The sequence below is a fragment of the Lithobates pipiens genome, unplaced genomic scaffold (assembly GCF_037356315.1).
Source record: "Lithobates pipiens isolate NorthernLeopardFrog02 unplaced genomic scaffold, aLitPip1_a1.2 Scaffold_10, whole genome shotgun sequence".
NCBI classification, from domain to species: Eukaryota; Metazoa; Chordata; class Amphibia; order Anura; family Ranidae; genus Lithobates; species Lithobates pipiens.
Genome location: NW_027507686.1, coordinates 195,091,860 through 195,105,285, shown reverse-complemented (window position 1 = coordinate 195,105,285; position 13,426 = coordinate 195,091,860). Strand labels below are relative to the sequence as shown.

Genomic DNA, 13,426 nt, shown 5'->3' with positions numbered 1-13,426 from the left:
ATGGTGAATGGGGTCCCAGAGCAGGTGACCCTATTGGATGATTTCAGCTTTGTTATTATATTATTCTCCCCAATGAGCAATCCCCTGTACAGGGGCTCTAACCCTCCCATGTAAGTAATAGAAGGATTGGTGGGGAGCATCCTCCAGTGACAGCTCCCCCTCCCCGCTCCCTCCGCCATCCTCCGGTCTCCTCCCCCGGCCTCTCCTCTCTCCCTCCCTCTGCTGGCCTCTCCCGGTCCCCTCCTCCCGCCTGTCCCCGGGCAGGACTCGGAAGATGGCGGCGGATGATCGTGGCCGCTCGGACTCGGCTAAGGAGAAGAGAAGGGATCAGTTGACCCGGTGGAAGGACTGGGAGAAGGAGCAATGTCTGAAGCTGGGGAGCTCCCGGCGGCCGCCCCGGGTCCGCTTCGCCCAGGGAGCCGTCTTTATGGCCGCCTGTTCGGCTGGAGACCAGGAGGAGGTTCGGGAGCTGCTGGCGGCCGGAGCCCCGATCAATGGCACCAACGTGGACGGGCTGACCGCTCTGCACCAGGTAGGGGGGACCTTCATCCCGGGGAACTGGGGGGACACCTGCAATTAGAATTAGGGGGAGCAGATTTTTGGGGGGTCTCATCTGTACGAACCAGATCTGTATGGGGAATTGTAGGCGGTGCACGTTGAGGTTACATTTGGTGGACTACAAGAATCAGCATGTCTTGTAACCCTCCGCCGTGCCTTCGAGGAACCAACAGTCACAGCAGGGCAAGACTTTGATTCCTCGATAGATTGCTGGGATCTGTTATGGTGCTCACACATATCGATCCGATCCATCCAGACGTTTAAACCAATCAAATCCAGAGACCCTCCATCCCATGGATTTGAGTAGTCCCTTCTAGGTCCAGGGAATTTACTACGTTTGAACAACTATCTCCAAGTGTCGTTGAACTCGTCATGAGACCCGCCTAAAGCTGGCCTTACTCACCTCGAAATTTGGCCACTTTAGACAAACTCCGAGTTGTGGGTGGCCTTCCCGAAACGAACAAACTTTGAGAAATAGAAGGAGCCAGGTGAGAAAAAGTCAGCCTAACATTGACTGGCCAATAGGATACGGTCACTGTTAGGGTATCTGACAACCGCAGTGGCTGACTGTCGGAGTCCGGGCAGTGGTTGGAGATTCCTCCATCCATATAGTTAAGCATGGATGGAGAAGTCTGGACTTTGCTGAACAAGAAGAAGCTTTTACTTGTATGGTCAGCCTTAATCAGTTGAGATAGATCTTCTTGTCCCTGAGGTGGAGATCCAACCTTCCCAGGATGGAGATCCAATGGAGCAGTCAGTGATCTTCCAAACTGTCACCTGGTTGGAAAGCCTTTCCACCGTGCCAAAAAAATTCCAAAGGATAAGCCCCTTGGTTTCTATATTTTTCCCCATATGACCTGCAATGCTGACGTTGGAAAATCTGCTAGTTTCCGGTCAGTCTGGGATTGTCCATTTTATTTATTTTTTTGAGAAGCTTCACCTCCCGTATTTTTAAATAATCATTGGTAAAACGACCCACAGATGACGAGATCCTCTGCCCTATCACAATGTTTTTAGTACTAGGCCCCCATAGCTTGCCCTTATCTCCATATCTGGTAGCATTCAGCCGCCACAACATCACACACTCGCACCTCCAGTAACTTCTAGGAGAACGTTTCATCCTTTCATAGTCAGCTGCTAGTGGAGACCACACACTCTTCTCAGCTAGCAGAAGACTTCAGATCTTTGTCATCTCTTTGCATTCCTCGCCCCTCTGGCATTTTTTAGTGTTTAGATGAAATGTTCCTCGTCCGCCGGCTACTTTTATCCCCCCCCCCCTTTCCCCCATCCATATACTGTTTGTATTGCTTGCTATATGTGTCTCTCGATATTCCATCCTTGGTCATTTTTCTCTCCTTTGCCCCCACCAGGCTTGTATTGATGAGAATATCGAAATGGTTCAATTTCTGGTTGAAAATGGAGCCAGCGTCAACCAGCAGGATAACGAGGGGTGGACCCCACTCCATGCAGCCGCATCCTGTGGCTTCGTGCCCATTGCACAGTGAGTCTGGGGTAACAGCACCCCCCAATTCTCTATTGTATATACATATCCAGGTTTTTCTTGTTGTGGCCTCCTTGACTCTTCCATATACGTCCATTGTGGGCTGAGTATGTGCATTCCTAGTTCTCCTGAGTGTAACGCAGTCAGGCTTGTTCAGCGAGCGATGACGAGCCCTAAAAGGCATTTAGCCAGCAGTCAGGTTGGTTCGGGGACAGACCATTACCATTTGGTTGATTTATTGCTTTCTGCCTTTAGCCCCTGTTCACACTGGTGCAACTTGCAATGCGATTTGACGGGTACAAATCACACCCTATTGTCAGCAGTGAAACAGTTCAAATCGGTGCAACTCTGACTTTGCGTCGCCACACCGATTTGGGGAAAAAAGGTTCCTGCGGTATTTTTTTCTGATTTCAGGTGTGACTTGCATGGACAACTCTGCATGCACCTGTGGCTTGGAAATTGTGCGACTTTAAGTCAAGTCACATGATTTAAAAGTCGGATTCAGTGTGGTCAGGGGCTAAAACTTTAAGGGCCAGTTCACACCATAGAAACGCAATCTAGATGCATTCCAGATTATTTTCTGCAGGCATATTTTTGATGCATTTTTGATGCGTTCCAGTGCATTTTTTTTCACTAACCTTAAGTGTTTCATTGCGTTTTTGATGCATTTTATAGCATTCCAGTGCAGGAAAAATGCAGCATGTTCTGCTTTTATTAACTGGAACTGCAAGCACTGGTGTGAACTATGCCATTTGAAAACGATATAACGTACTTTCCATGCGTTTTTGATCCAGAAAAAAAAATGCACTGGACTACATGTGGTGTGAACCGGCCCTAAGTACTAGGTAAAGAAATGTGGAGTGAGAGCAGTATGGAGGCATGAAGTATGAAAATGCTAGTTCCCTGGCTGTCATGTGTCTCTAAAGCTCACCACATATGTTACAATTTGATTGTACAATCTTCTTTAGATCTATGTAGTGCAAGGGTCTGCATGATTGGATACAGGTCCTTGGTAAATCTAAAATTGATTGTACAGGTAGATTGTAACTTGTACGATGATCCTAAGACCCCATACACACTATTAGATTTTCCATACATGGTTCGAATCTCGGCCATTAGTGGGCAGGCTGAATGTACCAAGTTGATTGATCAATCAACTTGGGTACAACCAGCCTGCCGGATTGGCTTGCAATAAGCAGCAGCGGCTGCTATTGCAAGCCAATCCGGCAGGCTGGTTGTACCCAAGTTGATTGTACCAAGTTGATTGATCATTCAGCCTGCCCACTAATGGCAGAGACTCAAACCATGTATGGCTGGCCAGCCTTACATGTTGCAATCTGATCATACAATCTTTGAACAGTCAACTTTGGATCCACCAAAACTATGTATCATGGAGATCTACATATCTTCAATTTAATCTGTCCAACCAGGCAGGCCTTTGCACTACCTACTTGTAGGTATATCTAAAGTAGATTGTACAGTGTGTGGTCTGCCTAATGGGGGCCTTACACTATACAATCTCATTTTAGATTTACAAAAATTCCATAATAGGAGTACACACCTTAACTATCCTATCAATCTGGCAGACCTTTGCACTACACAATTGTTAGTAGCTCTTACAGAAATTGTACAATTAGATTATGTGTATGGTTGGCTTATTACTTTGAGGCTCACCATACATGTTAGTCTGATTGTATAATCTCCTTTGGATCTATCAACAAGTGTGCTTGTTTGAATATAGATTGATTGGATAGAATAGGTAGGTCCTGATGTCTTGTTCTGCATAAGTGATATGTTTGGGGATCCCAGTCAGAACCCCAATGAGTGAGCCCTACAGGAATCGGCCAATGTATTGGGCCAATCGTCTGCAGCCAGGCGCATGGGCCTGCATACCTGAGGTGTTGAATGCTTCGGGTTGATTATGATTGGCCAATTACAGTGACAGTTTTCTTGGTGGGTTCACATTCGGATCCAAACACTTCCGATCTCATCTCTGTTCTGAATCAGGGAATGTATTAATGCCAGAAGATAAGTGTGACTACCAGGCATATAGCATTTTCAGAGAACTCTGCAGTTCTAATAGCACAGGGTTCCTTTATTGTCATCATGCAGAAAAAAACATTTTGAAGCTCATGTTAACCAATCAGAAATCAACATTAATTTGCTTCAGTGCACTTAAAGGTGACCTGTCAGTAAGTAAATGTTTTCACACTGGATTATTAATGACAGGCACCACAGGGAGGTTCCTCAACATGCAGTCCCAATCAAATGTAAACTGTGCACGTCAGTGACCCATAGAGATACCAGCATTGCATTGTGGGCTGTGGGGGGATGGGCCAGGGTTTGGATGGGCTCCAAGTCCGTTTCTGCTTTTAGCACGTGTTGGTGGACGTTTTTATAGCTTCGTCGGTTGGTAGATTTGTGTTTTAGCTGTTTAACTTCAACTTTTAGGCCCCGTTCACACTAGTGCAATGGCAGACATCACATGTGATTCGCACCGGAGGTGTTGTGCAGATCATGTCCAATGTCTGTGCGATGTAAAATGGGGCAGGACCCTTTTTTTGGTCCGCATTAGACTCGGATCGCATTGATGTCCACACCCATGTGATCCGATTCTTGCACCATTTCACAGTTTGCACTGCGGTCTTCAAACCAATCTGGGGGTGTCATTAATGTTACATTGACACCTGCAGCAGTTCGCAGATCTCAGTGTGAACCACTGCGCAATTCAGGTGCGATGCGGGAATGCGCACTGGATTCGCAGGGTTCTCGCATTGCACTAGTTTGAACCGGGCCATTCTGCTGTTTTTTGGGTCAAATTGCTAAAAAAATGTCCTAATCCCTACAGCATAAAACTTCTAATATTTTAAATGCCTAAAGGCCATTTCCCACCACAAGGCCTGTGCAGTTGAATGCATGCAATTTCAGGCTTTAGGGTGCGTTGCATTGGACAGCCCGTTCATTTGAATGGGCTTTAAATGCACCTCCTTCTTATATTGAGACGAGCTCGCTGCCCATTAAAAAAAAAAAAAAATAGGACCCTAACATAAGACCCCTTTCACACTGGGGCATTTTTCAGGCGCTTTAGCGTTAAAAAAAGCGCCTGTAAAGCGCTTGAAAGAAGCCTCATCTGCAATCCCAATGTGAAAGCCCAAGTGCTTTAAGAGCCCTTTCACATTGTCAGTGACCTTAAAAACGCTCGTAAAGCGCCGCTTAAACTAGCAGCACTTTACCAGCGTTTTTTGAGCACTATTGGGGAGATTTTAACCCCTGCTAGTGGCCAAATAAAGGGTTAAAAGCGCTGCTGCCAAAAGCGCTTTTCAGGCGTTTTGCAGGCGCTTCCCATTGATTTCAATGGGAAGGGGCGCTTTAGGAGCGGTGTATTCACCACTCCAAAAGCGCTGCAAAGAAGCTGCTTGCAGGACTTTTTTTTGATGCCCTGCCAGCGCAGCGCCTCAGTGTAAAAGCACTCGTCTTTCACATTGGGATTGCAGTTGCGGCTTCTTTCAGGCACTTTACAGGCGCTTTTTTTTTAATGCTAAAGCACCTGAAAAACGCCCCAGTGTGAAAGGGGTCTAATGGTCCATGAAAATGCATATGTTAAAGTAAATCTAAGGCCCCTTTCACACTTGTACGATCTGAAAGTTGCGCCTTGAAGTGATGCCTGTGTAATCCTGAGGTCTATGGCCCTCTAGCCGCAGCAAAGTCGAACCAAAGTAGTGCTGGGACTACTTTGAAGCCACAAAGATATGAACGGTACTCCTTGGAAATCGCGGGGTACGACTTGTCATGTGGCTTTGCAGTCTCAAGTCGCAGGACAAGTTGCACAAGTGTGAAAGGGGCCTAAAGCCAAATCTTTTATTCATTTTTTTTTCCTATTTGGGTAGAGTAAGATAGGAGGAGGCCTTGTTTACGCTTTCAGTTGCACACAGTTGAGGCGCTTTCTTGACGCTCACTAACTGCTCTATTCTGGGGAGAATAGAATTTGGCCTTGTTTACATTTGCAGATGGGGAGTGGTAAAAACGTGCAGCTAAGACATTTTTTTTCCTCCCACTTAAGCTGACAGGGGTGTACATACTGTATGTGAGGGAAAATGTATCCCTATTATCACACTCGGCAGCCAGTACTGCCTGCCAAATGCAACTTATTCAAATGAATAGGATCGTCCTACAGTCCTACGCAATGCATACGGTTGCGGTTTGGTGGTGGTGTTTTTTTAGGGGTTAAACCAGTCAGTGAGGAGGCAGCGTTGCTGCCTCCTCACCACCTGTCAAACACGCAGTGAATCACTCTTTATAAGGCTCTGCATATGTAAACTAGCCCTTAAAACTGCTGTCGGATTTGTTTTACTATCTGTGTCACAGTGGAGCGATTTCCTCTTACTTCCTGGCTTGTAGACTCAACAGGAAGTGAGGGGATATCTTTCCAGTGTAAGGGAAATCCATTCTTAGATAGTTGTCATTTGAACAAAAAAAATGTACCTCCATGTTTTTAGATTTACCTTCACTTTGTTTCCTGGTGACGTTGGTGATCAGGAAGATGGGTGACGGTGACATGCACAGCGATAAAATGGGACAGTGTTTCTTACCCCTTACTATTCTAACGAAATGTAAAATAAAAAGTTTTGCCTTTAGCTACACTTTACAGGTTTTTCTCCATTTTTGCACAATGCACTGCAATGCGTTGTCGTGCGGCGGGGTGCAAATAAAAATGATTGACAACGCGCACTGTGGCGTGTTAATGTTTCTGGTGAATAAAGTATTAAAAGGTAAAATGTAAGAGGGAATGTCAGTTATGACGTGGTTGATTGCTGGTATGTGGTTGTAACAGGTTATACCGGGGTGCATGGATGACATCTTCACAGGCCTATGACAGCCTGGTATTTGAAGTCATTTACTGTCAACAACACCCTTTACAGGCCTAGTGATCTGCTAATTACAGGGATTTTAGACCTTTTTGTGTCATTAGGCTGGAGCTGAACATTTCTCATCCTGTCACTGGTGGTCTAATAGCCTTCTGTATTACTTTACTCATATAATTGTATACATTGTTTGTTTTTTCCTTGTGGAATTTGTATATAGTAAACTTGTTTTTTGGGGTCAAATAAAACACAGCAACTATGTAGCTGCATAGCAAGTACTGTCTGATACCTCATATTATCTGAAAGTATATGTAAACCTCATAGTTAAAATCTCATATACGTTTTAACATGTTTAATGCCTCCCACTAGCCGTTTAAGGGGCTTGTAATGCTGGAGGCGTTTCCTGGGCTACTCTGTCACGTGATAATAGCGATTCCCTTTCCCTTTGTAATCAGTGATTGAGATCTGTAGTTGACCTGACATGGCGGTGCCAGGTTAGAGCAGTCAGAGTGCCATGGTCGTCAAAGAAGTGCGGTCACAGTGCCGGGGGTTTGCCAAGTGAGCGCGGGATGCCGCGGGAGTCGCAGTACAAAACGGCATCTCCAGCTGTACATGTACAGTTTATTTGGCAGCACGGCCTTAAAGCCCACCACAATACCGCCACATATTTGCATGTGGCTGATGTCATTGCTGAGTGAGCGCGTGAGCAAGATCTTAGTGCTGGGTGGGTGGGTTATATATAGATCTCCTTACTTCCTGTCCCCTAGACACTACAGGAAGTAAGGGGAAATCTATCCAAAGTGAGATCTTGTTTTTTTCTGATGGCAACTCAAAATTTGGGGTTTTCTTTTATTTTCAACCCTGGTGACAGTGATCCTACACAGAAAAGTGCTCCATGTCCAAGCACATGGGATGGTAGAAGCTTGCCTTCCTATATGCAAATGTTGACTTTGAAAAAGTCGCTTTTTTACACAGCATCTTTGAAACTGTAGTGACTGGTAGGACCGTAAAGCCAGAAAGTGCCTGCTATACAGCCGCAGTGTTTATTTGCTTTCTTTGACTCCAGTCTAGGTTTACTTTAAACGCTTCATACCACCCCATGTCCCTTTAAAGTGGGCTTTAATGCAGGGATCAGGAATCTGTCCTGCTGGCTCCCAATCAGAAACCATGATTGAAATGTGTCAGAGCTAGCTTGACTTGTGTGCTGGGAAGTGCTCAGTGAATGCACCTCAGGCCTCTGTGGACGCATATCTGTGGCGGCTGGGCGTAAAACCCATTTATTCTGTCCTAGCATACATGTGGTACATTACTTGGCCAGGAAGAGGTTAAACCAGAGATGTAACTGTAGCATAACAAAGTAAAAATGTACTGTTGTAGGACTGATGTATAATACTAGGCCAAGGTAGGAGTGGAGGTGTAGCACTTAGCAGCCAATCAGAATTTTGCTGTCATTTCTAGCTAGCACTAGGGGCAATATCATATAGAATCTGGCTTTCTTTAGAAAACACAGGAAATCAGATTTTCTGGAATTAAAGTGAGGATGCAGGACCCCTGAACCTCTGTCTGGACAGTGCTGATTGGCCCTGTGTTGATTACATGCACCCTCTAAAGAAAAAAAACGAACTCTCTTGCAATACACACCAAACTGAGCATGCGCAGAGTGCCCCCAAGTCTCTGTTCTATCAGGAGATGATTTGGGGACTGTACAAAAAGGGGAGGCTCAAAGAAGACAAGATCAAACACCGCACAGGAGGATTAACCCCTTTGGTTCCACAGGGAGTATAACGAGCATGCTTTATTGCATATACAGACTGATTTTGTGGGTTTAGTAACGCTTTAAGTCATTAGATTATATTACTGGTTAAATGAATGTAGACATTTCTCTGGCTGCTGTGAACAATACCTCCACTTTCCTCTTGCAGCATTTGTATTTAGGCCAGATAACCTGAAGCAGGATAAAAGAACTTTCCTCCACAGCTTTGGATAATTTTAATATGATTTTTAATTGTGTGGCGGACTAATGTACTTGAGTGACAAGTGACGGTGTTGCTCGTAGAAACCAGTCAGACACCAGCACGTTTGGGAATGATAGTAAGGATCTGATTGGTTGTTGTAGGCAAGGAATGCAATTTCAATTTCTGTAGTCAGTCTTGACTAAGGTTCTGTGTAAATCTAAAACCCCATACACACCATCAGTTTTTCTGCTGAGTTTTTTTTCCTTCAGATTTACCAAAACCATAAAATGAGGTCAAACCTTAGGAGTTTCAATTTGTATGCAATCAACCGGGCCCTGGCACTACATGGTTTTGGCAAACCTGAAGGAAAAAATCAGCAGAAAATCTGATGGTGTCTATGGGGCATAAGGTTCCTCCAGAGGTTGCATTGACCTGCCATGTAGCGGGGCCTGGATAGTTCTAGGACCAACACCACTTGGCAGAGCCAGCATCATGACACCAATGGGGGGTGGGGGGGGGAATTAATCTTACCGTCCACTAATATAAGAAGCTTTTTGCTATTGAGCCCCAATGACCTGGTTTTTAGTGAGGGTTCCTCGAAACGGAGCATTATCTTGGGGGTTTCTCTGGTGTAAAAAGGTTGTGAGAAGCTGATGTAGACACATACCCATTCAGGTTATGGTGAGGAGACTAAAGCAATCTAAACCTTCTTCCAACAGAATATGTGTGTAGCACAGTAAGGCCTAGTTTACACTTTGGGGGGGTAGTATTAATAACAGGTGGTTGAGCTGCATTTTTGTCGCCTTCTTCACAAAGCTGCAAAAACAGCTGTATGGGATATACCCATATGCTGATCGCAAAAATGATCGCAGCACTGCCTGCCGAATGTGACCTATTTGTGCAATGCATGAGGTTGCGATATGGTGACGTGCAGGCTTTTGGGGTTTAAAACAGGCGGTAAAGAGGCAGCATAATGCCTCCTCGCTGTTTGTCAAACACCTTCTGAAAGCTTTCCACCACCGATCGAGCTTCAGAGGGATAATGCATGCATAAACGAGCCCCAAAACCAGACAAGTATTCATCATATTAGGACAGCTGGCAGAGCTATGCAAGTTATTTCTTTACACCCCAACAGACAAATTCACTTCCAGAACTACTGGGGTTTAGTGCAAATAAAGCCTAAAACGATATAACCATTTATTCCAAACTGCTAAAAGCTCTTTGAATCAGTACATAGCTCAGTAAAGCCTCTTAGAACCGCGGTATTTGCGTGCCTCATTCCGTCACATTTCCCAAAAATAAGAGGATTATTCCTCATTTATGCCCTAATAGTCCGATGCAGTTCATCTGATATAGGGAAACTAGAACAAAACAGAATCTGTTGGTTCTGCATTCCAACTATAACAAGAATTCGGTCGCTGTGGACAATGGCTTCACTGCTTATGTCCTTCTAGCTCCAGATTTTCTAAATCAGCCTGTGTACTGGTTTAAAATGGAACTCTTTGTTTTATGGGTGTAGTTGGGCAAACTCTGTGACCTCAAATGCAGGTGTCGCCAGCCCCCTCGTGGATTATCCATGAGAGCACACAGCGAGTGACGTCCAGAGAGGATCTGGGAAGTAGAATTTACGACATGGGTATTGGTGGGGGAATATGTCCCTCTTGGGGGTCAAACCTAGACTTGGGCTACCCAAAACGAACCAAATTGGTCTACAGTTCAGACCAATTAACAGACACCAGAGAAATGCCAAAGTTCCTTATTTGATATGCTTTTGCGTAGTTTGAGAACACTCAAGAACCACATATAATGATCCTAGTATGAAAACTTTCCTCGATACCATCTGTTTTAGTTAACATAAGCAGTTTACTTTCGCTTACTAACAAGTTCGAAGATGTTTATCCCAACTGCAGATGTTGCCTGTCTTCCACTGCTGTCACCAGTTCAGATATTTTACTTTCTTCTGGAATTTGTTTGCGTCTTTACACATGGCTTTGTTGTCAGTGTGATTGTATTCTTTGGACAGGTACTTGATCTCAAAGGGCGCCAGTGTTTCCATTGCAAATAGCGAAGGTGAACTTCCCCTGGATGTGGCCCATGAGAGTGCCATGGAGAAGCTGCTGAAGAGCGAGGTTAAGAAACAAGGTAAGTGTCCACCTTTGCAGACGGAGATGTACAGACACCTCTATTGTCAAAAGTAATGGAGCCAAAATGGGAATGTCAGTAAGATCAAGTTTTACATTGTTTGTTAAAGACTCTTGACGTAAACTATGGATCCCTACTTTAGATTCCAGAGACTGTACAACCTTTCAATATGCATGTAGATCAGCTTCATGTCAGTAATCTTATCAATATATTAATCCTTTAAAAACTGCATACGTATTTTAATTGTAAATGTGACAATGTTTGCTTATTACATACACAGAACCTGCTTTGCAGTGCTTCACAATAGTTGTGCTTGAGGCTGGGTTCACATACATGTGAATTGGATGTGTTTTTAACCGCATCCAATTCTCATTACCTGTATATGTGACCGGCTTTCAATAGAGCTGTTTCACACATGTGCGGTTTTGAAAAGGGTCTTGTGTGTTTTTGGGTCCAGTTTAGGTAAAAATTTGCACCTGAACTGGTGAACAGAAATGCATCGGACATAGGGCTGCAAACCACAGCCGCATATGTATGAACCTGGCCTTACTGCTACTTTACATTGCAATGGCTGCTATATGGTCTCATAAGTTGCTAAGCGGGAAGCAGAGTAATTCCTTTGAGCCACGGGACACCCCCTTTATTGGCCAATCCAAAAATAATTTTAAAGTGGACTACTACACAAGCAGCCTTGCATGCCTATCTCTATTCATCTACAAGTCTTGTTAACTAAAAATATTTTTTCACTTGAGAAAAAGAGAGATTACGTGCTTAGGTTGCCAACCTGTGGAATCTTGTGATACCAAAATTAAGAACAAATAAGTGAATAAAGTGCAGTGCTATTAAAAAAAAAAAAAAAAAAATGTATAACAAATCGCAACAATAAATGTCTTAATGTCCACACCACAAATCGGTGATAATGTCCACATGTAGTGATATCAAAAGTTTAGGCTGGGTTCACGCCTATGCAAATTGGATATGGGTTTCCCTACATCCAATTCTCATGACAGGAGATGGTAAGCGGCTCTCTATGCAGCTGGTTCGCTTATCTTTGTTGCCGCTGGGGAGCGGCTTGCACAGGAACGCTGTGTGTCTTTGGATCAGTTTCAAGGCAGAATTCGGGTAAAATTTCGGCCCTAATTCGTCTCTGAAATGGAGAACCAGAGGTGTGATCCCAGACTTTAGAACATTTTGTGTCCAAATATCAACTCAAAATAATCGGATCCCATGCATCCAGTTCATTCCAATGTGAAAGTACAGAAATGGGAAACGCCCAGCAGATCTGAGCTTCAAACGTTATTCACACAAGAGCCTTACCAGAGAAATTTTACTGACTGGTCAAGCAGTGCATATAGGGTTTAACCCTAAAAACCCAAAAGGTCCGCTTTCCCCTCATCCTTGGACGCATCCACCAATTTCACTCATGCATATAACGTAAGGGAGAAGAGCAACTCTCATAGGGTAGTACGGTAAAAATGACTTTATTAAAATACTAAAACTGCCCGCTCACATCGTATAAAATACAATTCAGCAATCTTGCAAATGCAAGCATCATAATGCGTGATACCTCTTCACGGTTAGCCTTGCCCTAAGTGTTTCGTCTTAGACATCATCAGGTGGAAAGTCGTATGAAATATTTTAGGGTTAACATTGCTCACTAGAATTACAGTATACTTTCCTTTTTCAATGCTTTCACTTTGGCATGAAGGAGTGAGTCAGCCTGGATGTATACATGATTATTTAAATAGAAATCAGTTTACCCAAATTTTGTTGAAGGACACATCTAATTTAAAGGGTTCCAACAGCATTAAGGAGAGCGCTGAGTAGGTGATTTACAGTCTGGAGTATCTGTGTTGAAACAAACGGACCCACCCACGTTTAATAAAAGTGCACCGTGGATTAATGTGTCCTCATCATACAAGCACTGATGAATATTTTGAGAGCTTTTAGTTTCATTGCAATAATCTCACATACATGCTAACATTATATTGTCCATGTATGGATGCACATACTGCAATGTGGTCAGCCAGTATTCAATCATATAACTGACATTACATTTGTTTAGGTGTGGATCTAGATGCTGCAAAGAAGGAGGAAGAGGAGCTGATGCTGAGAGATGCAAGGCGTTGGTTGAACAATGGAAAAATGGAGAATATCAGACACCCAACCACTGGAGCTACACCTCTACATGTAGCTGCTGCAAAGGGCTACACAGAGGTCATTAGGTGAGACGTCACTGAAATGTACTGTATCAGGAGACAGGTGGCAGAGACAAGAATAGAGAGAATTTTTTTTTTTATTTCCAATTTTTCAGTGAAGATTAAAATTTACGGTAAATTCACATTATATATGCGAGTCCTGAAGATGAATAGGCTTGCTGTATCCGAGTCATGTTTTGCAGTTAGAAC

The 13,426-nt window shown here is 44.0% G+C and overlaps 1 protein-coding gene across 4 annotated transcripts in view; it reads left to right on the top strand.

The window, feature by feature from the left end:
- Window positions 1-215: 215 nt before the first annotated feature.
- The window catches only part of LOC143937520 (protein phosphatase 1 regulatory subunit 12A-like), a 45,915-nt gene continuing 32,704 nt past the window's right edge, over window positions 216-13,426 (top strand). For 3 of the 4 annotated variants that reach the window (XM_077460816.1, XM_077460817.1, XM_077460818.1), the window contains exons 1-4: window positions 216-532; window positions 1,929-2,059; window positions 10,900-11,018; window positions 13,084-13,243. In XM_077460816.1, coding sequence (XP_077316942.1) covers window positions 275-532; window positions 1,929-2,059; window positions 10,900-11,018; window positions 13,084-13,243 — 668 coding nt within the window. In that variant the 5' untranslated portion in view covers window positions 216-274. The remainder of the gene's footprint in view (window positions 533-1,928; window positions 2,060-10,899; window positions 11,019-13,083; window positions 13,244-13,426) is intronic. The other variant, XM_077460815.1, reaches the window with a different exon arrangement.